The following is a 25,135-nucleotide window of genomic DNA, read 5'->3' on the forward strand; positions in this document are numbered from 1 at the left end:
GGAAGTGGCGCTGTAGCTCAAGTGGTAGAGCGCTCGCCTTGAGCTGAAGAGCTGAAGGACAGCGCCCAGGCCCAGAGTTCAAGCCCCATGACCAACAAAATAAATAAATAAATAGAATTTGTATTAGCAGGGGCTGGGAAGGTGGCTCAGTGGTCGAATGTTTGACCCTCATGCATGAGGCCCTGGGTTTGATCCCTCAGCACCACATAAGCAGAAAAAGCCAGAAGTGGAGCTGTGGCTCTATTTATAAGAGCACTAGCCTTGAGCTGAAGAGCTGAAGGACATCGCCCAGGCCCACACTTCAGGCCCCACAACCACCAAAAAAAAGAAAGAAAGAAAGAAAAAAAGAATTTGGATTAGTATACGTTAGTTGTATATGGGAAGGTTTTATGACATTTCCGTAACTGCATACAATATATCCCAATCAAACTCAGTCCTTCTATTGTTCTCTACAGTGAAAAAAAATCCACAAAAATACTAATGTTCATTAATCATATAGATTAGCCACTTTATTTTAATATTCTTCTTTCCTGTATTTCTAAAATTTCATACGGGATTTTGCTACTTCTATTTGAGAATTTAGTACTCCTATTCTTAGTTTTTGTTTGTCTAAATAGGCTGGGAAGGGATGGGAAGGGGAAACAAAGGAGGAAGCTACAATGCTTGATAAGAAATGTACTCATTATCTTGCCCATGTAATTTTGTAACCCCTCTGTACAGTATTTTCATAATAAAATATAAATTAAAAAATAGGACTGTTGGGCTGGGAAGGTGGCTCAGTGGTAGAGCACTTGCCTTGCATGCTCGAGGCCCTGGGTTCAATTCCTCAGCACCACATAAGATAAAAGCTGGAAGTGGCACTGTGGCTCAAGTGGTAGAGCGCTAGCCTTGAGCTGAAGAGCTGAGGGACAGTGCCCAGGCCCAGAGTTCAGGTCCCACAACCGGACCCCAAAAAAAAAAATAGGACTGTTTTTTATTTACTTATTTGGTTGGTTGGTTTGGTATTTATATGTGTATATGCAGGTCCTGGGGCTTGAACTCAGAGCCTGGGCACTATCCCTGAGCTTTATTGCTCAAGGCTAGCACTCTAACATTTGAGCCACAGCTAAGAATTTCATGGACTTCCTGCTAGGGCTGTCTTGGAATCATGATCTCAGTCTTCTGAATAGCTAGGATTACACAAGCCACTGAAACCTGGCTTATTACTTTCTGGGCCTGGACATTGTCCCTCAGCTCTTCAGCTCAAGGCTAGCGCTGTACCACTTGAGCCACAGCGCCACTTCTAGTTTTCTGGTGGTTTATTGGACATAAGAGTCTCACGGAGCCAGGCGCCAATGGCTCACACCTGTAATCCTAGCTACTCAGGAGGCCAGGATCTGAGATCATGGTTCAAAGCCAGCCCAGAAAATCTGTGAGACTCTTATTTCCAATAAATCACCAGAAAACCAGAAGTGGTGCTGTGGCTCAAGTGGTAGAGTGCTCACCTTGAGCTGAAGAGCTGAGGGACAGCGCCCAGGCCCAGTAGTCCAAGCACCATGATCCCCCCCACACACACACACACACATACACATACACAAACCGGAAGTGGCACTGTGGCTCAAGAGGTAGAGAGCTAATGTTGCTCAGAAAGAGCAATCAGGCCCAAGACCATGGGGGGAAAAAACCACAAAAATTTCCAGGACACTATCTCAAGGATTCAAGTCATGGAGACTCCCTAGACCTTGGGGCTAAATGCCAGACTGTTTACTTTGATGCTTAGTAAGATAACTTGTCTGTGTGATCTAACAGAGATCTGAAGCCCAGTGTTTAGACCCATGGTAACTCCTCTTTGCACTTGACTAGTTCCCTGCTTCCCCAGTCACTTTGTCCCTAAGTCCCAGGATTTGCTGAGCACCTCTTGTCTCAGATGCTTGGTCTTTCAATCTTCAAGTTATTCAGGAAGTTGTCATATCATCACATTTTTCAGAGTAGGAAACAGAGGTTTGAATGATCATGTAGCTTGTCCAAAGCCACAAAGTATGAAGGAGCAAACTCTGGATTTCTATCTGCATCTATGAACCCAGGCTGGAGGAACTGCCAACTCCGCTGTGTGTGCTGCCTTCCTGGTGGTCTCGCAGAGCCAGGGATGGATGACATAGGAGGCGTGAGACTGGGTGGGAGGTGAGGCACCTTTGCTGGATGTCTCACTCCTTGGGTCTGGCATTTGCCAGCTGTATGACTTGTATATCCCTCAGCTTCTTTGAATTTTAATTTTCCTTCTCTGAAAAAAAAATACTTTTCTTTCCTGTTTTTAAAAAAATGTACATTATAGCTGTGGGTCAAATGGTAGAGCGCTAGCCTTGAGCTGAAGAGCTGAGGGACAGTACCCAGGCCCAGAGTTCAGGCCCCACGACCGACAAAAAAAATAAATAAATAAAAGAAGATATATAGAAAAAAATGAAAGCCAAACAGAGCGTGCCTGCCATGTGAAATCAGCCATGAGGCCACCAGCTCTAAACAACCGGAACAGTCAAAGTTCTCCTAAACTCCATACATAGAAAGTATGCTTCATATTCTTTTCTCAGGGCTGGGAAGTTGGCTCAGTGGTAGAGCACTTGCCTTACATGCATGAGGCCCTGGGTTTGATTCCTCAGCACCACATAAGCAAAAAAGCCGGAAGTGGCACTGTGGTAGAGCACTAGCCTTGAGCTGAAGAGTGGAGGGACAGCGCCCAGGCCCAGAGTTCAGGCTCTATGACCAATAACAACAACAACAACAACAAAAACCCCACAAAATAACTTTCTTGTCCTTTTATCCTTTTTGAATTATTTCTCCTTGGAGATCTTCCTAGCCCCAATCTAGGGAGAATAGTTAGCCCTCAAATTGGGCCTCTTAGCACCTTACCCATATCTTTCTAGTAGTACTCAATGCAGATTGCATTATGGCTATGTGTCCTCAAAGGCACAAACTACATATATTCATCCTTATGCCTTTGACATGTAGCAGAAACTTGACACACGGAAGGTTATCTGGAAATATTGTTTGTTTTCTTTGTTTCTTTGGAAAAGCCATGAAGAACCCCAGAAGCCCACTTGCTGATTACTAAACAATTCAAGTTACCTTAAGGTCACAAGTGGGTTAGGTTAGCAAGAGGAAAATCAAACACTCAAGTTGGGGAAGGAAACTTTAGACTATGTGAATCGTTACTATCCAGGACAGAACTACCCACCATTCCAGAATAAGAGGCAGGTAAATCTAAGCTGAACGATGACACTGTAACCCAGGTATCAGAGATTATGAATACCACTTCTTGACAGACTAATTCAAAATTTACTTTGCACCCTTTGCGAAGTCTAATGTGGAAGCCTAGCAACCTGAGTGTAAGTAGCTGGAGGCCTGCTGTGACTACTTCCTAGAGATGAGCTAAATGCAGCAACTGATGCTGCAAAGTCTTTTAACACACGAGTAGATGCTTTCATAGAATCGTGTGGAATTTCACTCAAGTTTGATCAGCCTAGCCTTAAAAAAAAAAAAAAAAGCAAATGGAAAACAATTTTGATTAGCCTGGCCTTAAAAAAAAAATTGCCTGGAAGCAAATGGAAAACATCAGAGGCCTCTAAAAGCCACGAGGTGCAGGGGAAGGAAGAGGACAGAGGGCAGAAAGGGCAGGCCTGGAAATGAGTCACAAGACTCCTCCCGGAGTCCACTCATTTCCCATCCTGCGCGCACAAGTTTGCGGAGGTTGGGGCCAGCTTTGCGCGCGAGCCAGGAGGTGCAACAGCGTCAGGAACTCCTGCTGACCAGTAGAGGGCAGTCTGGTTCCACAGAGCTCTAGACCAGGGGGCCAGGGGGGGTCAAGTGCCCCTAAACCCTGCAAAGACCTTCGGCGCCTCGGAAGATCATTTCCAACACCACCTCCCACTGGCATCACAGATGCCGCTTTCACGGCCCTCCTGCAGAGAGCACACCTATGTGAGTTTACACCTCTTCCCCACCCGCCAGGCAGCCACCGCTCTGGCCACCTTCTTCCCACAATCTTTCAGAACGAAAGAGTTAATTGCGCCCCCACCCCTCGCCCACCAAACACACACGCACACGCACGCACACCTGCCGCTTTTTCCGCCTCTTAAGCCGCGAAAAGGAAAAGGGAAGGAAATCGTGGGTGGACTGGGTACCCAGGACCCTGGCTCGCCTTAACTTCCCTGCGTTGTTCTAGAAATCCATCACCCCTCCCTCCCAACCCCCAGACACACGCGTCCGTGCGCCTTTTCCTGCCAAGACCTCCAACCTAGCACCTCCTGCCCTCTTCCCCAGCGGGAACCGGATGAGCCGTGGGGCTCCATCGGGCCGATCGGTCCCTCCCCTGGCCTCCCGCACGCAGCTTCCACACTCCCCCGGGGTTCAGCCCTCCCCCACTCCACCCCTCTCCAGACGCCCATCCCAGTGAGGGCGCCCTGCGGGCGGGAGAGGAAACCGTCGGGCAGCGGAGCGGCGGGAAGCCCGGGCTACTGAGAGCGCGCGCGGGCTGACACGGAGAGACGAGCCCCACAGACTTGGGACGGCGAGGAAGGAGTTAAAAGAGCCAGGATCGGCTCTGCGGGCTCCGCGGGCTCCCGGGCTGGGAGGGGAAGCCGCCGGGAGGGAGGGTTTCGGAGCTTGGCTGCGGTCCTCGTCGCCCCTCCAACGTACCCCCCCCCTCCCGCCGCAAGGCACAGACTCGGGCCGGCCGGACGCCCTCTCTGGCACACTGTCCGGGCCAGGCGCTCACGCGCGTCGACCGACACCAACTAACGCCCCTGCCGTCCCGCGCGCCCGCCCTGCTCCACCGAGCGCTGGCTTCTTTGGCTTCCTAGCTCTGGCTCGCTCGCTCAGTCGCTCGCTCACATCGTGGTGTGGGGGGGATCGCCTCCCGCGGGGCGCTCTCCTTCTCGCTCCCACCTGCTGGGCGACGCCCTCCGCGCGCGCCCAGCCTCTCGCGCTTCTCCACCCCGACCGTCGCAGGAGGAAAAGCGCGCCCTGTGGAAGCACCCTCGATCCGATCCGCTCCTTCCAGCACCCGAGCCCCCCCCCAACCCCCCCAACGGAGCCCGGGATGGGCCGCTGAGTCCGACACGGGCGTCGGAGACCATGGTGACAGCGCTCGCCAGCTGCGATGCCCACTGAGGCCATGCCGGATCCCCCGCGCCCTGCCTGCGCCCGCGCGCGCTGCCTGGTACCCCTGCTGCCCCTGCTGCTGCTGCTGCTCCCGGGCAGCCATGCAGGCACCCTGACGGTAGCCGTGGTGCTGCCTCTGGCCAACACCTCGTACCCGTGGTCCTGGGCGCGCGTGGGACCGGCCGTGCAGCTGGCACTCGCCCGGGTGAAGGCGCGCCCCGATCTGCTGCCGGGCTGGACGGTCCGCACCGTGTTGGGGAGCAGCGAGAACGCGCTGGGCGTCTGCTCCGACACCGCCGCCCCCCTGGCCGCGGTGGATCTCGAGTGGGAACACCACCCGGCCGTGTTCCTGGGCCCCGGCTGCGTGTACGCCGCCGCTCCGGTGGGCCGCTTCACGGCGCACTGGCGGGTGCCGTTGCTGACCGCGGGGGCCCCGGCGGTGGGCTTCGGGGTCAAGGAAGAGTTCGCCCTGACCACCCGCGCGGGGCCCAGCCACGCCAAGCTGGGTGATTTCGTGGCGGCGCTGCACCGACGGCTGGGCTGGGAGCGCCAGGCGCTGGTGCTCTACGCCTACCGGCCCGGCGACGACCAACACTGCTTCTTCGTGGTGGAGGGGCTGTACATGCGCGTCCAGGACCGCCTCAACATCACCATCGACCACCTGGGGTTCGCCGAGGGCGACCGCGACCACTACACCCTGCTGCTGCGCACCGTGCGGCGCAAGGGCCGAGGTGAGAGGCCGCTAGGCCCTTCTCTTTCATCTGGCCTAGGCACCAGCGTTCCCCTCCCTTCTCTAGGCCAGTCTGATTTTCATTCCTGCCCCAGCCTGTCCAGTCCTTCCTATCCGACTCTCCAGTTCCTTCTCTCCCCCCAACGCCCCCATGTATGTTCCTACCCTCTGACCCATCCCGGCCTCCCCTCCCCCTGCCCCCACGCACCCTGCCGAGTTAAATGGAAGGGAGAGAAAGCCTGGATTTAGCACTCTTAGCATGTTCCATCCGCCTTTTTTTTCTCGGCTGCTTTCTCTTCCCTGCGTGGCTCGAGGCCTTCTCCCCTCCTCCAGCCTCTCCCTGCCTGGCTCACCCGCACCTTCTCTGCATCCTCTCTCCAGCCCACCCTTCTCTCCCTAGGCCTTTCAGTCCTCTCTTCCCTTCTCCCCTCGGCTCTGCTCCTTTTCCTTCCACCCTCCACACCTCCTCCTACTTTTCTTCATCTTTCTCCTGTCCATTCCTATGACTGGGCCTGGAGTTGACATTTAACTGCCACCAGCTGAGAATGTCTCCCCCCTCCCCCCCAGCAAGCTGCCCCTCTCCCTCTCTGACTCTCTTCCCCTCCAGTCATCTACATCTGCAGCCCCCCAGACACCTTCAGGACCCTGATGCTGCTGGCCCTGGACATTGGCCTCACTGGGGAGGACTATGTTTTCTTCCACCTTGATATCTTTGGGCAAAGCCTGCAAGGGACACAGGGTGCTGCTCTAAGCAGGCCCTGGGAGAGAGGAGACGGGCAGGATGCCAGTGCCCGCCAGGCCTTCCAGGTGAGAACTCGCCTTTTGAAACCGAAGCTGTGAGTCTCTGAGCTAGGGGCACAAATCTGGAACACTGGGCTCCCACATAATCTAAAAGGATTTCAGAAAACAGGGAGTTTGTTTGTTTGGTTGGTTGGTTTCTTGTCGTTTTAGACAGGATACCCAAGCCTGATAGAACTTTTTTTTTTCTTCTTGTGCTAGTACTCGGGCTTGAACTCAGACCCTAGGTGCTATCTCTCTCAGCTTTTTCCCCTTAAGGCTGATACTCTACCACTTGAGCCACAGCTCCACTTCCAGTTTTTGGGTGGTTAATTGGAAATAAGAGTCTCAATGAGCCAGGAGCTGGTGGCTCACACCGGTAATCGTAGGTATTCAGGAGGAGGCTAAGATCTGAGGATCGCAGTTTAAAGCCAACCTGAGTGGGAAAGTCCATGAGACTCTTATCTCCAAATAACCACTAGAGTAAACCAGAAGTGGCACTGTGGCTCAAAGTGGTAGATTACTAGACTTGAGTGAAAAAGCTCAGGGATAGTGCCCAGGCCCTGAATTCAAGCTCCACTGACTGACAAAAGGGAGAAAAAAAAAGTATCAATGAACTTTCCTGCCCAGGCTGGCTTTGAACCATGATCCTCAAATCTCAGTCTCCTGAGTACCTAGGACTACAGGCATGAGCCATCCACACCCAGCTTGGTAGAAGAACCCAGTCAGCTTCCTGAGTGCTAAGATTACAGATGTGTGCCCCACTGTGTCTAGCTAGAAAAGAGGGTTTTTTGTTGTTGTTGTTGTTTTTTGGTCGGTCGTGGGGCCTGAACTCTGGGCCTGGGCGCTGTCCCTCAGCTGTTCAGCTCAAGGCTAGCGCTCTACCACTTGAGCCACAGCACCGCTTCCGGCGTTTATTTTTCTGCTTATGTGGTGCTGGGGAATCAAACCCAGGGCCTCAGGCATGCAAGGCAAGTGCTCTACCACTGAGCCACCTTCCCTGCCCTGAAAAGAGGTTCTTGATATTCATAGAGAGTTAGGCAATGAAATATGTGGGAGGACAGAGCCAGAAAACTAAATAAGAAAACAACTTTGAAATGGGAGGGACTTGAATCACTTGCTTAAGGGCAAGCATCACCTCATGCAGGACAGAGTCCAGCTTGACCTTGACCTAAGCATACAGGCAGGTCTACGTGCTGGATCACAGACAACTGAGGCCCTGGGGTATTGGAGGATGGAGTCAGCTCCTAGCTCTCCCTTCTCCATTTACCTCTTCCTTAGGCTGCCAAAATCATCGCTTATAAAGAACCAGATAATCCTGAGTACTTGGAATTTCTGATGCAGCTAAAACTCTTGGCCCAGGAACAATTCAACTTCACCCTGGAGGATGGTCTGGTAGGAGTGGGTACTGGGGCCCTTCAGTGTGGATCTCTGGCTCCTACTTCGTGGTGCTCTGGAAGTCTCCATCCTGGCTCTCAACCTTCCCAGGAGTCCCTGGCCTCCCTTTTCTCTCCTTTCCTGTTGTTTCTGAATCTCATCTTTGTTGGAGGGGCAGAGTCTTCATCAAAACCAGAAGGATGATGTGTCTTCCCCCACCTGCCTAGTGAGATTCAGAGAGCAGTGGTCAGTGATGACATCTTTTTCTCTCTCCCTCTCTTCCTTCCTCTTCCTCTTCCTCTTCCTCCTCCTCCTCCTTCTCCTCCTCCTCTTCCTCCTCCTCCTCCTTTTCTTCTTCTTCTCCCCCCCCTCTTTCTCTCTGTCATAGAGCTTGAACTCTGGGCCTGGGAGCTGTCCCTGAGCTCTTTTACTCAAGGCTAGCATTCTACCACTTTGAGCCACAGGGCCACTTCTGGTTTTCTAGTGATTAATTGGAGGTAAGAGTCTCACAGACTTCCCTGCCTAAGGTGGCTTCAAACCGTGATCCTCAGATCTCAGCCTCCTGAGTAGGTAGGAGTACACGTGTGAGCCACCAGCACTCAGTGTGATGGCATTTTTAAAGTAGCCACAGCTCTCTGTGATACGGTTGTTGTCTTCTTCCAAGCTGCCAGTGCATCCTGCTCCCATCCCCAGGCACTGCCATAGCACCGTGCTCTGTGCCCTTCACCTATGCCATCCTGACTCTGTTTGCCCCACAGGAGAACATCATCCCAGCATCCTTCCATGATGGGCTTCTGCTCTATATCCAGGCAGTGACAGAGACTCTGGCACAAGGGGGAACTGTCACTGACGGGGAGGACATCACTCAGCGGATGTGGAACCGAAGTTTCCAAGGTCAGGGCCTGGAGGTGGCTGGAAGGGGCTCCCTTTAGGGGTGGAGGGGAGACCCAGATGCCCCAGCAGGAGGCTACAAGAAGCCTAAAGCTACTGAACATAGGTTGACAGCTGTCCCCAACCAGTGGGCCGAGGCACTGTCCCTGAGCCTCCCTGTGCTCAAGGCTAGCACTCTACCACTTGAGCCACAGCACCACTTCCAGCCTTTTCTGTGTATGTGGTACTGAGGAATTGAACCCAAGGCTTCCTGCATGCTAGGCAAGCACTCTACCACTAAGCCACATTTCTAGCCCACAACATTCTCTTTTGTTGTTACTCTGTGTGTGTGCACACACACGCATGAATGCCCATTAAAGAGCAGAGAATGAGAGATGGAGTGGGATCTCTAACTTTCCATTCTCTTAGGACAGCCATCTTCCCCCATGTCCACAGGTGTGATGGGATACCTCAAGATCGACAGCCGTGGAGACCGGGAGACAGACTTCTCCCTCTGGGATATGGATCCTGATACTGGTGCCTTCAGAGTAAGTTTGTTCACCCAGAAAACAGTGCCATCTCGTCCTCCTACATTCCTTCTATATCCCTGCCAGGGTACCAGTCTATTCTGTGGTCACAGGTCCAGACACCTACCAGAGCTCTGGATAAGACAGACCAGCTCCAGTCTGGGGGAACAATCAGAATGACAGGGACTCAGGCATTGTCCTCAGGGAACTGTGCTGGAGGAGTGAGGACAGTCTTCTCTTAGGGAGCTCATAAGGTGGGTGGGACGAGACAGGGACTCTGGGCCACGAAACATGCATATGAACAGCTCTGGAAGCACAGTGGACACGGATTGGCCCAGGCCAAAAGCACAAGGCTCAGCTCATCCAGGGAAGGCTTTTGGGAGAAGGGGACATGGAAATTTGGGAAGGAGGATAAAAGTTTGTTTCTGTGCTTTGAGCAAAATCATAAACCCTGTGAACGTTAGAGTAAGGCTCTGTGTGGAGGTTTCCCTATAAAGCTCTTTTTGTTGTTGTTTTTGGGGGTTTTCGTGATTATTTGGAGAAAAGAGTCTCAGGGATTTTTCTGCCTGGACTGACTTTGAACCTCTATCTTCAGATCTCAGCCCCCTGAGAAGCTAGGATTATAGGCTTGAGCTACTGGCACCTGGCTCCTCTGTTTTTGTGGCTGACACTGGGGCTTGAACTTAGTTAGGGCATTGTGCTCTTGCTTGGCAAAAAATGGGTCTATGCCAGGCACCAGTGGCTCACGCCTGTAATCCTAGCTACTCAGGAGGCTAAGATCTGAGGATTACAGTTCAAAGCCAGCTAGGGCACGAAAGTCCATGAGACTCTTTTTTGTTGTTGTTGTTGTTGGTCATGGGGCCTGAACTCTGGGCCTGAGCTCTGTCCCTCAGCTCTTCAACTCAAGGCTAGTGCTCTACCACTTGAGCCACAATGCCACTTCTGGTTTTCTGGTGGTTTATTGGAGATAAGAGTTTCATGGGCTTTCCTGCACAGGCTGGCTGAGTAGCTAGGTTTACAGGCATGAGCCACGGGTGCCTGGCTTCATGAGACTCTTATCTCCAATAAACCACTCAGAAAACTGGAAGTGGCACTGTGGCTCAAGTGCTCGCCTTGAGCTGAAGAGCTGAGGGACAGCGCCCAAGCCAAGTTCAACCCCCACGACCAACCAAAAAAAAAAAAATATATATATATATATATGGGTCTGAGGTCTCTGTACAGAGTCACAGCAGCAGGGGTTCCGTGAAGAGTTTGGCAGCCCAGATGCAGGCCCTGAAAACAGGTGGGAGACAGGATTCCACTACTGGAAGCCACATACCAGGTGCTTGCCACCCACCACTGCTGCATTTCCATAGGTTGTACTGAACTACAATGGCACTTCCCAAGAGCTGGTGGCTGTGTCAGGACGCCAACTCTACTGGCCCCTGGGATACCCTCCTCCTGACATCCCTAAATGTGGCTTCGACAATGAGGACCCAGCCTGCAACCAAGGTGACTGGCCTTAGCTCTGCAGCCTCCATTCTGGAGATGTTGCCTCCTCCCCACCTGAGGCTTTTCTGGGGCCAGGGCATCCTCTTCCATTTTCTTCCTTTCATCTGTCATCTCAGTTCACTGATGGACTAGTTGAAGGTTCTTCCTCCTGCTGTCTAACCCAAATCTCTCTTGGACTCTCACGCAGACCACTTTTCCACCCTGGAGGTGCTGGCTTTGGTGGGCAGCCTCTCCCTGCTCAGCATCCTGATAGTCTCCTTCTTCATCTACAGGTGAGCTGTGGCGGGGTGGGGGTGGGGAGGGATGCTGGCTGAGGCTGGGGAGATGGGAGAAACCCAGAGGGAATGAGGAAGAGGTGAACGGAGAACAGCAGAAAGTCAGGAGGGAGGTGGGACCGAGAGAAGACAGCAGAAGAGGGGAAAGATAGGCATGGTTTGGGAGGGTCTGGATGTAGGAAGGAGCGGAGAAGTTGGGGCTTGTCATCACAGCAGAGTGGATTCTGGTTTTCCTTGCTGTCCTGAGGCCTGATGGAAAAGGCAGTGATTCCAATCCTCTAGGAATTGGGCCCATGTTCGTTGAGCTAAGATGCTGGGCTATGCTGGGTACCAGGTGCCCAACCTGGGGTGGAGACAAGGGAGGTGAGGGATGAATGAGCCCTGTTCCTGCCTTCCAGTGGAGGCGGAAATGAAAGCCCAGGGGAAGTTAATTGGGCAGGAAAGAGGAGGAAGAAAATCAATGGTGATTAAGCGAGTATTGTGTGTTAGGCTTTAATCATACACATGATTAAAGTTGAAGCAAATATGAAGGCTCCCCCAGTTGCTAAAGGAGGACATTGAGACTGAGTACCCTGGCATCCCCAGGGAGGCAGAATTTTACCCATACCTCCTGACCCAGGACAGAGAATTCTCCCACCAATGTCTTAGCACATAGAGAACTCGTAGGGCTCTGAGGAAGGGCTGCTGAGCACCCCTACCAGGTCAGGGGCTCAGGTGCAGGCATCATGCCCCAGGAAGATGCAGCTGGAGAAGGAGCTGGCTTCAGAGCTGTGGCGGGTACGCTGGGAGGACCTGCAGCCCAGCAGCCTTGAGAGGCATCTCCGGAGCGCGGGCAGCCGGCTGACCCTGAGTGGGGTGAGAACACTGGCATTGGGGGCTGGGTTCGAGGAATGCTGGTGACTGTGGGGAAGCTGGGTACTGAAAGCAATGCCTGATGGGTAAAGTAAAAAAACAAGGTTTTACACTAAGCTATGCCTTCCTTGCTGTGTGACCTTGAGCAAGTCACCTCTGTCTCAGAGACAGTCTTAAGACAAGATTACAACAAAAGAGCCAGGAAGGTTAAAAAGAGATAACGTGTGAACACACAAATATAAACAAGTTGGCCAGGTGCTGGAAGTGTAAGCCTGTAATCCTAGTAACTCAGGAAGCTGAGATTCAGAGGATCAAAGTTCAGAGCCAGACTGGGCTGAAAAATCCAAGAGATTTTATCTACAGAATAACTAGCAATAGCCTAGTGTCAGTGACTCATTTCTGTAACCTTTTTTTTTTTTTGGCCAGTCCTGGGGCTGGAACTCAGGGCCTGGGCACTGTCCCTGGACTTCTTTTGCTCAAGGCTAGCACTCTACAACTTGAGCCATAGCGCCACTTCTGGCCCTTTCTGTTTATGTGATACTGAGGAATCAAACCCAGGGCTTCATGTGTGTTAGGCAAGTACTCTAGCACTTAAGCCACGTTCCCAGCCCTCACTCCTGTAATCCTAACAACTCAGGAGGCTGAGATCTGAGGACCAAGGTTCAAAGCCAGCCCAGGCAAGAAAGTCCTTGAGACTCTTATCTCTAATTAACCACCAAAAAAGGTAGTCGTAGAGCTATGGTTCAAATAAAAAGCTAAGGTTGGTCTGGGAGTGTGGCTCAGTGGTAGAGTGCTTACCTAGACAGTGCCCAGGCCTTAAGTTCAAGCCTCAGGACTGGCAAAAAAAAAAAGGAAAGAGCGAACGGAAGGAAGGAAGGAAGAAAGGAAGGAAGGAAAAGCTAAGGGACTGCTCTCAGGTCCCTGAGTTCAAACTCCATCAAACTCCAGTATTGGCACACTGGAAAGGAAAGGAGGAGAAGGTCGGGGAAGGGAGGAGAAGTAAAAAAGAGAAAAGAAGGAAGAAGAACTCAGCAGGCTAGAGATATGGTTCAAATGGTAAAATACCAGCCAAGCAAGTTGCTCGCGTGTGTGTGTGTGTGTGTGTGTGTGTGTGTGTGTGTGTGTGTCTGTCTGTCTGTCTGTCTGTCTGTCTGTCTGTCTGTCTGTCTGTGTGTATATATACAAATTAATCCCCATGAGGGATGTAAGGAAGGGTAACACAAAAATTAAGGCAGGGTATCCAAGATACAGACTGCCCCTGAGCTGACCACACTTCTACTCTCCAACCCTATAGAGAGGCTCCAATTATGGTTCCTTGCTAACCACAGAGGGCCAGTTCCAAGTCTTTGCCAAGACAGCATACTATAAGGTGGGTCTGGGGTGGGGTAGGGAGGCAAGCTCCATTTCCAATCGTTTTCTGGTTCATTGTGGGGGGGAAGTATGCTTTGAGGGCTGAGGGAGGGTCCTGAGGTGGGCTCTCAGAGAACAGATGGGCGTCATGGGGGCAGATGGGAGTTGTCGGGAGCAGGTGGCATTCCCAGGGAATCAGGCCATGCCCTGCACAGCAACGGTCTCTATTCCTTACCCAGGGTAACCTCGTGGCTGTGAAACACGTGAACCGTAAACGTATTGAGCTGACACGAAAAGTCCTGTTTGAACTGAAGCATGTAATATGGGGGAGTGAGCCAGTGGCCTGGGGAAGGTTCCATGGGGACCCAAGAGGGTGGACCAGCAGAACTGTTATGCAGGGACCCAGCCTAGCAAAGCTAGGGACTGTAGTCTGGGATGGGTCTTGCATCTTGGTGAGCATGAGAATCAGTCATAAGATGAGAGATCACTGGATGCCAGGAAAGCTCCTTGAGGGATTACACATGATGGCCCTGGGGGGAGGGGGAAGGTGGAGGACATGCTTGCAGAGGGAGGAGGAGGCAGATTCTGGGGGAGGATGGGCTGACTAACAGGTGGGAATCATGGGAAGGTCTCAGCCGTGTCTACAGAAAATGATTGGAGAGTGAGGAGGAATGAGGGATCCCTGAGGCCAGCCAGAAACTTGGTGAGGAGTGAGGGTTTTACCACACCCCTGATGCTGTCCCTCCCCTGCAGATGCGGGATGTGCAGAATGAACACCTGACTAGATTTGTGGGTGCCTGTACAGATCCCCCCAACATCTGCATCCTCACAGAGTACTGTCCCCGTGGGAGCCTGCAGGTAAGAACCAGGGGGATGGTCAGGAAGCCTGAGTTCTAACCCTTGCTCTTTTCTTTTTTTGTGTGCCAGTACTGGGTCTTGAACTCAAGGCCTCACACTCTTGACTTTGCCGCTCAAGGCTGGCACTCCACCACTCGACCCACAGCTCCATTTCTAACCTTTTTCTGTTTCATTAGAGATAAAAGTCTCTTCTCTCTGAGCTTCCTTTTCCAGGTTGGCTTTGAACTCAGATCTTAGCCTTTTGAGTGGTTAGATTACAGGCATAAGCCACCAACACCCAGCTCTCCTGGGTTTGCTCTTGACACTAGTCCTATGACCCCAGGCAGGCCTGTTGTTCTGGCTTTTATTGGCTCCCATCTACTAAATGGAGTCGAGGGAGGATGATGACATGAGAGGAATTCCAAAGGCCTGTCTTGTTCTACCAGCTTAGGTTGATAGGACCCTGGTACCCTCCCCTGCTCCCAGGAGGTCTGCAGGGTACAGGTCTGACTCTCACTGCCCCAGTAGGACATCTTGGAGAATGAGAGCATCACCTTGGACTGGATGTTCCGGTACTCACTCACCAATGACATTGTCAAAGTAAGCCCAGAGGAGCCTATCAGATGGGGACAGGGGAGCAAAGGTATGCTTCTCCTCTTGACCAGGCTCATGACTTTTGCCTCCCCAACTTTCCTAGGGAATGCTGTTTCTCCACAATGGAGCCATTTGCTCCCATGGGAACCTCAAGTCATCCAACTGCGTGGTAGACGGCCGCTTTGTGCTTAAGATCACCGACTACGGGCTGGAGAGCTTCAGGGACCCAGAGCCAGAGCAAGGACACATCCTGTTTGCCAGTGAGCCTAAGTCTTGACTCCTAGCATCTACTGGGGCATAGCCCAGTAAAGACACTGAGGCCTGGCCTTAGTTGGGTTTAAGTGTGCCTCTCCTACCTCTGGACCAAATTCTCATCAATAAAAAGGGGGAGGTGGGCTGGAATGGTAGCTTAGTAGGAGAGTGCTTGCCTAGCATGTGTGTGAGGCCCTGGATTAGATCCCCAGCACCATAAAAATAGCTAACTAAATAAAACCACAAAAGAGGCCAGTCAGACTTAAGTTGTGTTTAGGCGTCTTCTAGATCTCAACATCTGCAGTATATCCAGACCAATCCCAACCACAGCCTGGTTCAAAGCATTTTTTTCCCCTTGGTGGTGCTAAAGTTTGAACTTAGGGCCTCACGCTTGCTAGGCGGGCACCCTATCACTTGGAAACCGCCCCCGCCCCTTCCTCCAGTCCTTGTTTAGTTTATTTTTTCAGATAGGGCCTCAAAAAAATGACCTCCAACCACAATCCTCCTGAGTAGTTGGGATTCCAGGCATGCACTACCAGGACCAACTCAAAGCTTTACTTAATCCTGCTCCCCCTCTGAAGCTCCTTTCCCAGCTTTACCACACTCTTCTGTTTTACTTTTATCATTGCATTGTTTCCCCATATTCATGTGTTAGTTTTTCTTTTCCTACTGGAATGTAAAGTCCCTTATCTTTTAGCTTGGGGGCCCCCTTGCCCTGTGACTCCTGACCTCTGACCCGCAGAAAAGTTATGGACAGCCCCAGAGCTCCTGCGAATGGCTTCACCCCCTGCCCGGGGCTCCCAGGCTGGTGATGTGTACAGCTTTGGGATCATCCTCCAGGAGATTGCCCTTAGGTGTGGGGTCTTCCACGTAGAAGGTCTGGACCTCAGCCCAAAAGGTGAGAGGACCATATTGCCCCTTACCCCTGCCAGTCTCAGTTAGTTCTACCCTCAGGGAGAAGGACCTCTGGAAAGACGCCAAACCATTCCTTATGGAGTGAGTTCTAGCCACTACACTTTGCCCTGATGACCAGTCTCCTGCCAGCCTCTGCCCCCATGCCCTGGTCCTGAGTATCCCCAACCTACCTTAGCTGCTTGTCCCATCTCTGACTGAGTCCTTGGCTCCCCCCTACCTCTTAGTTCCTCTCCTCCCAATACAGAGATCATCGAGCGTGTGACTCGGGGTGAGAAGCCCCCCTTCCGGCCTTCCCTGACACTGCAGAGCCATCTGGAAGAGATAGGACATCTGATGCAGAGGTGCTGGGCTGAGGACCCACAGGAGCGGCCACCCTTCCAGCAGATCCGCCTGACGCTGCGCAAGTTTAACAGGTCACTAATATTAGTGTTGGTTCCCCATATAGCCACACCAGCCCTCCTAAACCTCACACTTAAGCCTGTTCCTGCAGCCTCAGAGGGAGCCCCAACGCTCTGCAAGTGCTAAATGACTTAGCTGTCCCCAAAGTCTCCTAGGATTCATACCCCTTTCCTCTACCACCATCAGCCCACATCCTTTCCTGTCCACCCTCCACACTGGCCGCAGACTTTTAAGTAGTGTGCAGAATAAATAGGCCATATTCTCCTGGCCTCCTACGTCCTCCCCATATCCTTGCCCACCTCTCTCCTCAAAGCTCCAGCCCCAGTCCTTCAGTCTCCCTATCCAGGGGACTCACTGGGGCCAGTACTCTCAGACACACGCATCTGCCTCTTTAGTCCTCAGCCAATCTATCTTGTATTCAAAATGGCACACCTGTAATCCTAGTTACTCAGGAAACAGATCTGAGGGTCCAGGTTGACAAGTAAGCCCAGGTAGACAAGTCAGAGAAACTCTTTTTTTTTGTTCAGATTTTTTTCAAAAATTTTTATTGTGATTAAGTAGTTACATTATTTCCCAAATTTCAAAGTATTGTGGGATAGTGATGCTTAGTTAAAGTTACAAACACATTCTAACTTTCATGAGGCAAATTGTCTATCATGGTCTATAACATTTAAGAGTTCTATGAGCTTTGTGATACAGTTATTGCTTCCACATTGGATGATATGTACATTTCTTTTGTTTTGCATAGCGTCAGCTGTTCCCTCTTTCCCACTTGTTCCCTCCCTCCCATTGCTGTCATTGAGTTGCTTAGTTCATTTTGGTCAATGTCCAGTGCAGCTGATGCATCCTGCTGTTGTTTTTCCTTGATTCCCTCTAGTTCTGTGTCGTCCTCCTGGTTTCCCTCCGGTGTGCACATATATACCATATATGTGATCAGCAGCATGAGGTTATTTAGTAGTGATTCGATCAGATGAGTGGAAGTCCTTTATTTCTTTTCTTTCTTTTTTTTTGTTGGTCATGGGGCTTGAACTCTGGGCTTGGGCGCTGTCCTTGCACTCTTCAGCTCAAGGCAAGCACACTACAGCGCCACTTCTGGTTTTCTAGTGGTTTATTGGAGATGAGTCTCACGGACTTTCCTGCCCAGACTGGCTTTGAACCTCAATCCTCAGAGCTATTGAAGGCATAGCCACCAGCGCCCGACTTTCTTTGTTTCTTAAGTCTTGTTAATGTTGTGGTATCACCTTACATTTTGGATTTAACATCCACTTATCAGGGAGACCATGTGCCGTTTGTCTCTTTGCTCTTGGCTTACCTCACTCAACATGATTTCTTCTAGCTCCATCCATTTCCCTGAATATGCCATTATTTTGTTCTTTCTAATGGCTGCATAACATTCCATTGTGTATCGATACCACAATTTTTGGATCCATTCATCTGTGGTGGGACATCTGGGTTGTTTCTATATCCTGGCTATTGTGAACAGTGCTGCAGTGAACATGGAGGTGCATGTGTCCTTGTATACTGGTTCCTGTTGTTCAGGATAGATGCCTAGAAGTGGTATGACTGGGTCATAAGGGAGGTCAATATTTAGCTTTCTGAGGACCCTCCAGACTGCTTTCCAAAGTGGTTGTGTAAGTGTACATTCCCACCAGCAGTGTAATAGGGTTCCTCTTTCTCCGCATCCCCTCCAGCATTTGTTGTTGGCTGACTTGAGGATGTGGACCATTCTGACTGGGGTAAGGTGGTATCTCAGGGTTGTCTTTATTTGCATTTCCTTCACTACCAGGGATGGTGAACATTTCCTCATGTGTTTCTTTGCCATTTTTATTTCTTCATCTGAGAAGTCTCTCTTTAGTTCCCTTGCCCATTTAGTAATTGGTTTGTTAGGTTTGGGAGGTATTAGTTTCTTGAGTTCCCTGAATATACTGGATATTAACTCCTTGTCTGATATACTGCTAGCAAATATTTTTTCCCAATTAGTTGGTTGTCTTTCTAGCTTGGTTGCTATAGCTTTAGCTGTGCAGAAACTTTTTATTTTAAGGTAGTCCCATTTGTCAAGTCTCTCTCCAATTTGTTGTGACCCTGGGACTCTGTTCAGGAAGTTCCTGCCTGTGCCTATAAGTTCAAGTGTCTCTCCTACTCTGTCCTGCAGTAGTTTCAGAGATTCAGGTTTGATGTTAAGGTCTTTAATCCATTTTGAGTTGATGTTGGTGCATGGTGATAGGCTGGGGTCCACTTTTAGTTTTCTGCATGTGGCCGCCCAGTTTTCCCAGCACCAGTAGTTGAAGAGGCTGTGTTTCTTCTACTGTATGTCTTTGGCTCCTTGGTCAAATATCAGCTGACTGTAGGCATGTGGTTTTCAGAGAAACTCCTTATCTCCAATAAATCAGCAAGTAGCCAGAAACGGTGTGGCTCCAGCCTTGAGAGAAAAACTAAGGGAGAACTCTAGGTCCTGAGTTCAAGCCCATTATGCGTATACTAAAAAAAAAAAAAAAAGCCGGGTGCCGGTGGCTCACACCTGTAATCCTAGCTATTCAGGAGGCTGAGATCTGAGGATCATTGTTCAAAGCCAGCCGGGACACCAAAGTCCATGAGACTATTATCTCCAATAAACCACTCAGAAAACTGGAAATGGCACTGTGGCTCAAGTGGTAGAGCGTTAACCTTGAGCTGAAGAGCTGAGAAACAGTACCCAGGCCTAGAGTTCAAGCCTCATGACCAACAACAACAACAAAAAAGCTGGGCACTGTAACTCACACCTGTAACCTTAGGCTGAGATCTGATCATTGAGTTCAAAGCCTGCCAAGGCAAGAAAGTCTATGAGACTCTCTTCAGTTAACTACCAAAAAACCAGAAGTGGAGCTGTGACTCAAGTGCCAGTATTAGACTTGAGCACAAAAGCTGAGGAACAGGGCTGGGAAGGTGGCTCAGTGGTAGAGCGTTTGCCTTGCATGCCTGAGGCCCTGGGTTCGATTCCTCAGCACCACATAAGCAAAAAGGAAAAAGCCGGAAGTGGCGCTGTGGCTCAAGTGGTAGAGCGTTAGCCTTGAGCTGAAGAGCTGAGGGACAGAGCTCAGGCCCAGAGTTCAGGCCCCACAACCGGACCCCCCAAAAAAAACACCTTAATAATAAAAATACAATTATTTAAAAAAAAAAAAAAAAAGCTGAGGAACAGTGTCAGGGCTCCAGGACTAGCACAGACACACACAAAGAACAAGACATGGATGTTTAAAGCTTCATCAGAGATGACTTTTTTCCTTTGCTCTCCCTCTGTATCCCAAGCCCAGATGCTCTCAAGGGATCCACAGCTGGGGGAAGGCTGATATTTAAGCCTGGGTAGAGCTGATGCCTGCAAGGTGGGCACTCCAGGTCCAGTTCTCTCTCACCAGCCTCATCTCCACCCTGTGGTCCTCAGGGAGAACAGCAGCAACATTCTGGATAACCTGCTCTCCCGCATGGAGCAGTATGCCAACAACCTGGAGGAGCTGGTGGAGGAACGGACACAGGCCTATCTGGAGGAGAAGCGCAAGGCTGAGGCCCTGCTCTACCAGATTCTGCCTCAGTGAGTACCTCTGCTTCCCCTCTCCCCACCTCCATACGAAGCTCATTCTCACGGCACCTCACCCTCTGGCCTGCGCCTGCTCTGTCCCATCAGCTCTGTGGCTGAGCAGCTGAAACGTGGGGAGACGGTTCAGGCAGAGGCCTTTGACAGCGTAACCATCTACTTCAGCGACATCGTGGGGTTCACAGCCCTGTCGGCAGAGAGCACACCCATGCAGGTAAGCGAGGGTTCAGCCACAGGTGAGTCTGTTTGGCATTCATTTTCCATCCCTTGCTCTGTCTCCTGACTTGCTTGGTCCAGCCTGCCCAGGTGGAGGCCCTTACTCCCTATTCCTTTTGGCTTTCCTGTTACCTTCCAGGTGGTGACACTGCTCAATGACTTGTACACTTGCTTTGATGCTGTCATTGACAACTTTGATGTGTACAAGGTGAGGGTATGCTAGGGATGGGAAGGGGCAGACAGTTAGACACTGACCCCAGGTAGGGAAATAGTCCCAAGAGGCCGACAGAATGTGAGAGGAGACCAAGGGACATGGGCAGAAAGTGACAGGGGCACCCAGGAACAGCAAACTCTGGAGATGGGGGAAGAGGACAGACAACACCTTGCAGGTGGGTGGGCAACAGAAAGACAGTGCTAAGGGGTAGCAGACCAGTGACCCAGAGAAGAGAATTCCAGAACTCCTGTCCTGTGTTCTTTTCTACACACACACAGGTGGAGACCATTGGTGATGCCTACATGGTAGTGTCTGGGCTCCCAGTGCGTAATGGGCGTCTGCATGCCCGCGAGGTGGCTCGCATGGCTCTGGCCCTGCTGGATGCCGTGCGCTCCTTCCGCATCCGCCACAGGCCCCAGGAGCAGCTGCGCTTGCGGATTGGCATCCACACAGGTGAGGCTGCCAGGGACTTGGGGAAGGAAAGGGGCTGGGAAGTTACCTGGGCCCACTCTCTCACTTCATCCCCTTATAACACATGCTCACACTCACACACTCACACAAAACTGGGACCTCCTATCTTACCTCCTACCTTGATCCTCTTTTCTCCCTTAGAAAATACAACTGACCAGTTCTGTTCCTTCCCTGCCCCTCCCAGGCCCAGTATGTGCTGGTGTGGTAGGGTTGAAGATGCCCCGTTACTGCCTCTTTGGGGACACAGTCAACACAGCTTCAAGAATGGAGTCTAATGGAGAAGGTACAGTGCCCCTCGGAGGAAGAATGAGGAAGGAGGGCTCACCAAGGGCCGCTCTGTGCACGCTCTTAGCTCTTCTTCCAAGTTTTTCTCCTAATATAGATGCTCCTCTACTTCAGATGGAATTACAGTTGTTAGGTAGAAAATATTATAGTAGAAATGCGTTTAATACCACTAACCTCATAGCTTATTCTCACCTACTTTAAGCATGCTCAGGGCATTTTCATTAGTCTACAGCTAGGCAAAACTACTACAAAACCTATTTTATCCAGGCGCCAATGGCTCACACCTGTAATCCTAGCTACTCAGGAAAATGAGATTTGAGGATCACGGTTCAAAACCAGCCTGGGCAGGAAAGGCCGTGAGACTTTTATATCCAATAAAATACTCAGAAAACCGGAAGTGGCGCTGTGGCTCAAGTGGTAGAGCACTTGCCTTGAGCTGAAGAGCTGAGGGACAGCACCCAGGCCCAGAGTTCAAGCCCTATAAAAGTGTTAAGCTGAGCCAGGCGCCAGTGGCTCACGCCTGTAATCCTAGCTACTCAGGAGGCTGAGATCTGAGGATCTCGGTTCAAAGCCAGCCTGAGCAGGAAAGTCGGTGAGACTCTTATCTCCAATAAACCACTAGAAAACCAAAGTGGTGCTGTGGCTCAAGTGGTAGAGCGCTCGCCTTGAGCTGAAGAGTGCAGGGACAGTGCCCTAGCCCAGAGTTCAAGCCCCACAACCCACCAAAAACAAAATGTGCTAAACTGGCTAGGAATGTGGCTCAGTGGTAGAGTGCTTGCCTAGTATGCATGAGGCCCTAGATTAGATTCCTCAGTACCAAATAAACAGAAAAAGCCGGAAGTGTTGCTGTGGCTTAAGTGGTAGAGTGCTAGCCTTGAGCAAAAGAAGCCCAGGGACAGTGCCCAGGCCCTGAGTTCAAGCCCCAGGACTGGCAAAAATTAAAAGAGGGTTAAGCGGAGCGTTGGTGGCTCATGATTGTAATCCTAGCTATTCTGGAGGCTGCAACATGAGGATCATAGTTCGAAGCCATCACAAGCAGAAAAGTCGAAGAAACTTATCTCCAGTAAAAGCCAGAAGCGAAGGAATGGTTCAAGTAAGCACCAGCCTTGAGTGAAAAAGCAAAGCAAGAGTGTAAGACTGAGTTCAAGTCCCAGTACTGGCACAAAAAACAAACTAAAGTGTTGAATGTATAAACACAGATGAGTGTGTTATAGACATGATGTGTAGAAAGCAAATACAACATCCAAAATATGCTGACACACAGTACATTCAGAGTACAATTATTTCCCTGCACTGTAGATTGGGAGATTTGGCTCACTTGCTGCTGATACTGCCCAGAATCACAAGACATTACTGTACTATACATCACCAGTCCCCCAAGAGGGATCCAAATCCAAATAACGGGGTTTTTGTTTTGTTTTGTTTTCTTGCTTGGGCTTGAGGCTCAGGAGATGCCTGGACACTGTCCCTGAACTTTTGTGCTAAAAACTACCACTCTACCACTTGAACCACAACTCACTTGTGGCTTTTTGGTGATTAAGATAAGAGTATCATGAAGCTGGGTGCTGCTGGCTTATACCTATAATCCTAGCTACTCAAGAGGCTGAGGTATGAAGATCCATGTTTGGAAGCCAGCCTGAGCAGGAAAGTCGGTGAGGAGAATTTTTTTCCCCCACCAGTCCTGGGGCTTGAACTCAGTGCCTGAGCACTGTCGATGAGCCTCTCTGTGCTCAAGGCTAGTGCTCTTCCACAGCCATAGTACCACTTCCAGCTTTTTCTGTTTATGTATTACTGAGGAATCAAACTCAAGGCTTCTTACATGCTAAGCAAGCACTCTATCACTAAGCCACATTCCCAGCCCAGTGAGACTCTTATCTTCACTTAACCATGTGAAAACCAGAAGTGGGACTGTGGCTTAAAGTGGTAGAGCATTAGCCTTAAGCAGAAGAGCTCAGGGACAGTGCCAGGTTCTGACCCCCAAAATAAATAAATAAGAGTATCATGGACTTTCTTGCCCAGCTTGGCTTTGGCTTTGAACCATAATCCTCAGATCTCAGCCTCCTGAGTAGCTAGGATTACAGATAGGAGCCGCTGGCACTTGAGTTCAAGCCCCAGGACCAGACATAACATGAAAGGGGTGGGACTTCTCTGAAGTAAGAGATTTCCAGGGCTAAAGTAAGGTGGGAAAGCCACGATCTACACCACTTTCAATCCCTGATGTCTCTGCCTTCACCTTCCTCCTCTGGTCTCTTGTACCCACTATCTTCTTTCTCCCTTGTCCTACCCAGCCCTGAAGATCCACTTGTCTTCTGAGACCAAGGCTGTCCTGGAAGAGTTTGATGGCTTTGAATTGGAGCTTCGAGGGGATGTGGAAATGAAGGTAAAGAAGAAAGAACCCTCTGCCTTCACTACTCCTTGGGTTCTAGAGGGTCCCATCCTAAGCCTGTCCTGTGGTTTGGGCACGTGAGTATGTCACTCCCCACTCCAGCCTCCTCTTCTTATTCCCTCCAGGGCAAGGGCAAGGTTCGAACATACTGGCTCCTAGGAGAGCGTGGGAGTAGCACCCGAGGCTGACCTGTCTCCTCTGCTGTCCTTCTGCACCTCCCTTACCTGGGCTAGAGACACTGCAGGTGCCAGACCGTCTCGTGTGCACAGCAGCTCTACCATTGTGGAAAGATCAAGGATTGGAGAAGCATTCTGAACAGCTTACGTGTGCAGACCTAAGCTGTCTCCCAGTGGAGATATAAGATGTGACCTCTGAGAGTGGATTGGTGTGAGGAACCTCAAGCGCACAGGACTCACTGAAGCAAATAGTCACACAAAGTGATGCACATGTATGCACACACACACACACCACATACCACTACTAGATATGGATTTCTTAACCCTCTACTTTGCTACATCATAACTTTTATCAGGAAGAAAAGAGATTCTAAGTGAATTAGGGAGTCTGAGAACCTAGAACTTGGTCTAATCCATAAGGGCCAATTATCATCCCCTAGCTAATAGTGGGCAAACTATCACCCCCTAGGTAATAGTAGAAATAGTGTCCAGGGAACAAGAAGGGATTTCTGTCTGTATGCCTTGCTCCTCCTGTGAGTGGAAACCATTAAAATCGTTCTTCCAGTGACTGTCTCTTCTTGAGGGAGAGAGGAAAAACAGCCTCTACTTCAAAAAGACTCATTTCTCAAGCTCTAGGAATGTGGGGTCTGAACAGGCTGTAGCCACCTTCAACCTTGAAGAGATCATGGGACAGCTGATGCATTTCCTAGTAGTACTGAAATTGTATTGACAGCCAATAAGAGCTCATGTTTATATGGGTTATATTTATCACTATTGGTCATATTAGAAATTAAAATAACAAAAAATAACTTAGATCCTTATTTATTAAGATAATAAACCCTTTACATGTTAATACTTTTTTTTAAGTTTTATCAAAGACATTTTCAAAAGAAACTAGCCTTAACATTGTATGATACTGGAGAACATGACTAGTTTGGTACCATTTCTCTGAATTATGCTCATCCCAAGGCATGGGTGAGTTTATTCCCATTGCTTTTGCATGTCTGATGCTGATGGGAACTCAGTGAAAAAGGCAAATGTCTGGTGCAGTGGCTCAAACCTATGATCCCAGGAACAGGCTAAGGGTAGGGGATCACAGGTAGGAGAATCATGTTCTAACATAGCTCCAGCTAAAAACACAGATGTCAGCTGGGCACTGGTGGTTCAACAATATAATCCTAGCTATTCAGAAGGCTGGGATCTGAGGATTTTGGTTCAAAGCCAGCTTGATCAGAAAAGTTCATGAAACTTTAATTACCAGCAAAAAGCTAGACATAGAGCTGTGGCTCAAGTGATAAAGTACCAGTCTTGAGTGAAAAAGCTAATTGAGAGTAGGCCCAACCTTAGTGCTGTCACACACACACACACCACACACAAACATACACACACACACACAAAGAAGAAACCAACCACTGGTGGCTCATAGCTGTAATCCTACTCAGC

At 50.3% G+C, this 25,135-nt stretch overlaps 1 protein-coding gene across 1 annotated transcript; it reads left to right on the forward strand.

Annotated features, from left to right (window-relative positions):
* The first annotated feature begins 4,724 nt into the window (after positions 1-4,724).
* Positions 4,725-24,257, forward strand: Npr1 (natriuretic peptide receptor 1). The gene is made up of 22 exons (XM_013015357.1): positions 4,725-5,864; positions 6,471-6,670; positions 7,922-8,035; positions 8,776-8,911; positions 9,344-9,435; positions 10,770-10,905; positions 11,093-11,177; positions 11,915-12,035; positions 13,327-13,401; positions 13,622-13,699; positions 14,136-14,240; positions 14,748-14,819; positions 14,917-15,073; positions 15,808-15,963; positions 16,225-16,393; positions 19,795-19,941; positions 20,035-20,158; positions 20,300-20,368; positions 20,653-20,827; positions 21,030-21,128; positions 23,419-23,510; positions 23,642-24,257. Exons 1-22 carry the CDS (start codon positions 5,132-5,134, stop codon positions 23,702-23,704), a joined length of 3,198 nt encoding a protein of 1,065 aa, XP_012870811.1. The 5' UTR covers positions 4,725-5,131; the 3' UTR covers positions 23,705-24,257.
* Positions 24,258-25,135: the final 878 nt, after the last annotated feature.

This window comes from Dipodomys ordii, unplaced genomic scaffold (genome assembly GCF_000151885.1).
Source record: "Dipodomys ordii isolate 6190 unplaced genomic scaffold, Dord_2.0 Scaffold26, whole genome shotgun sequence".
Lineage (NCBI taxonomy): Eukaryota > Metazoa > Chordata > Mammalia > Rodentia > Heteromyidae > Dipodomys > Dipodomys ordii.

Bases quoted from the DNA above. Each gene is read 5' to 3' on its own strand.
- Npr1 (XM_013015357.1), top strand. From the start codon at position 5,132: ATGCCCACTGAGGCCATGCCGGATCCCCCGCGCCCTGCCTGCGCCCGC. The intron at 10,906-11,092 runs GTGACTGGCCTT...ACTCTCACGCAG, and splicing joins GGACCCAGCCTGCAACCAAG to ACCACTTTTCCACCCTGGAG. The intron at 14,820-14,916 runs GTAAGCCCAGAG...CAACTTTCCTAG, and splicing joins TCACCAATGACATTGTCAAA to GGAATGCTGTTTCTCCACAA.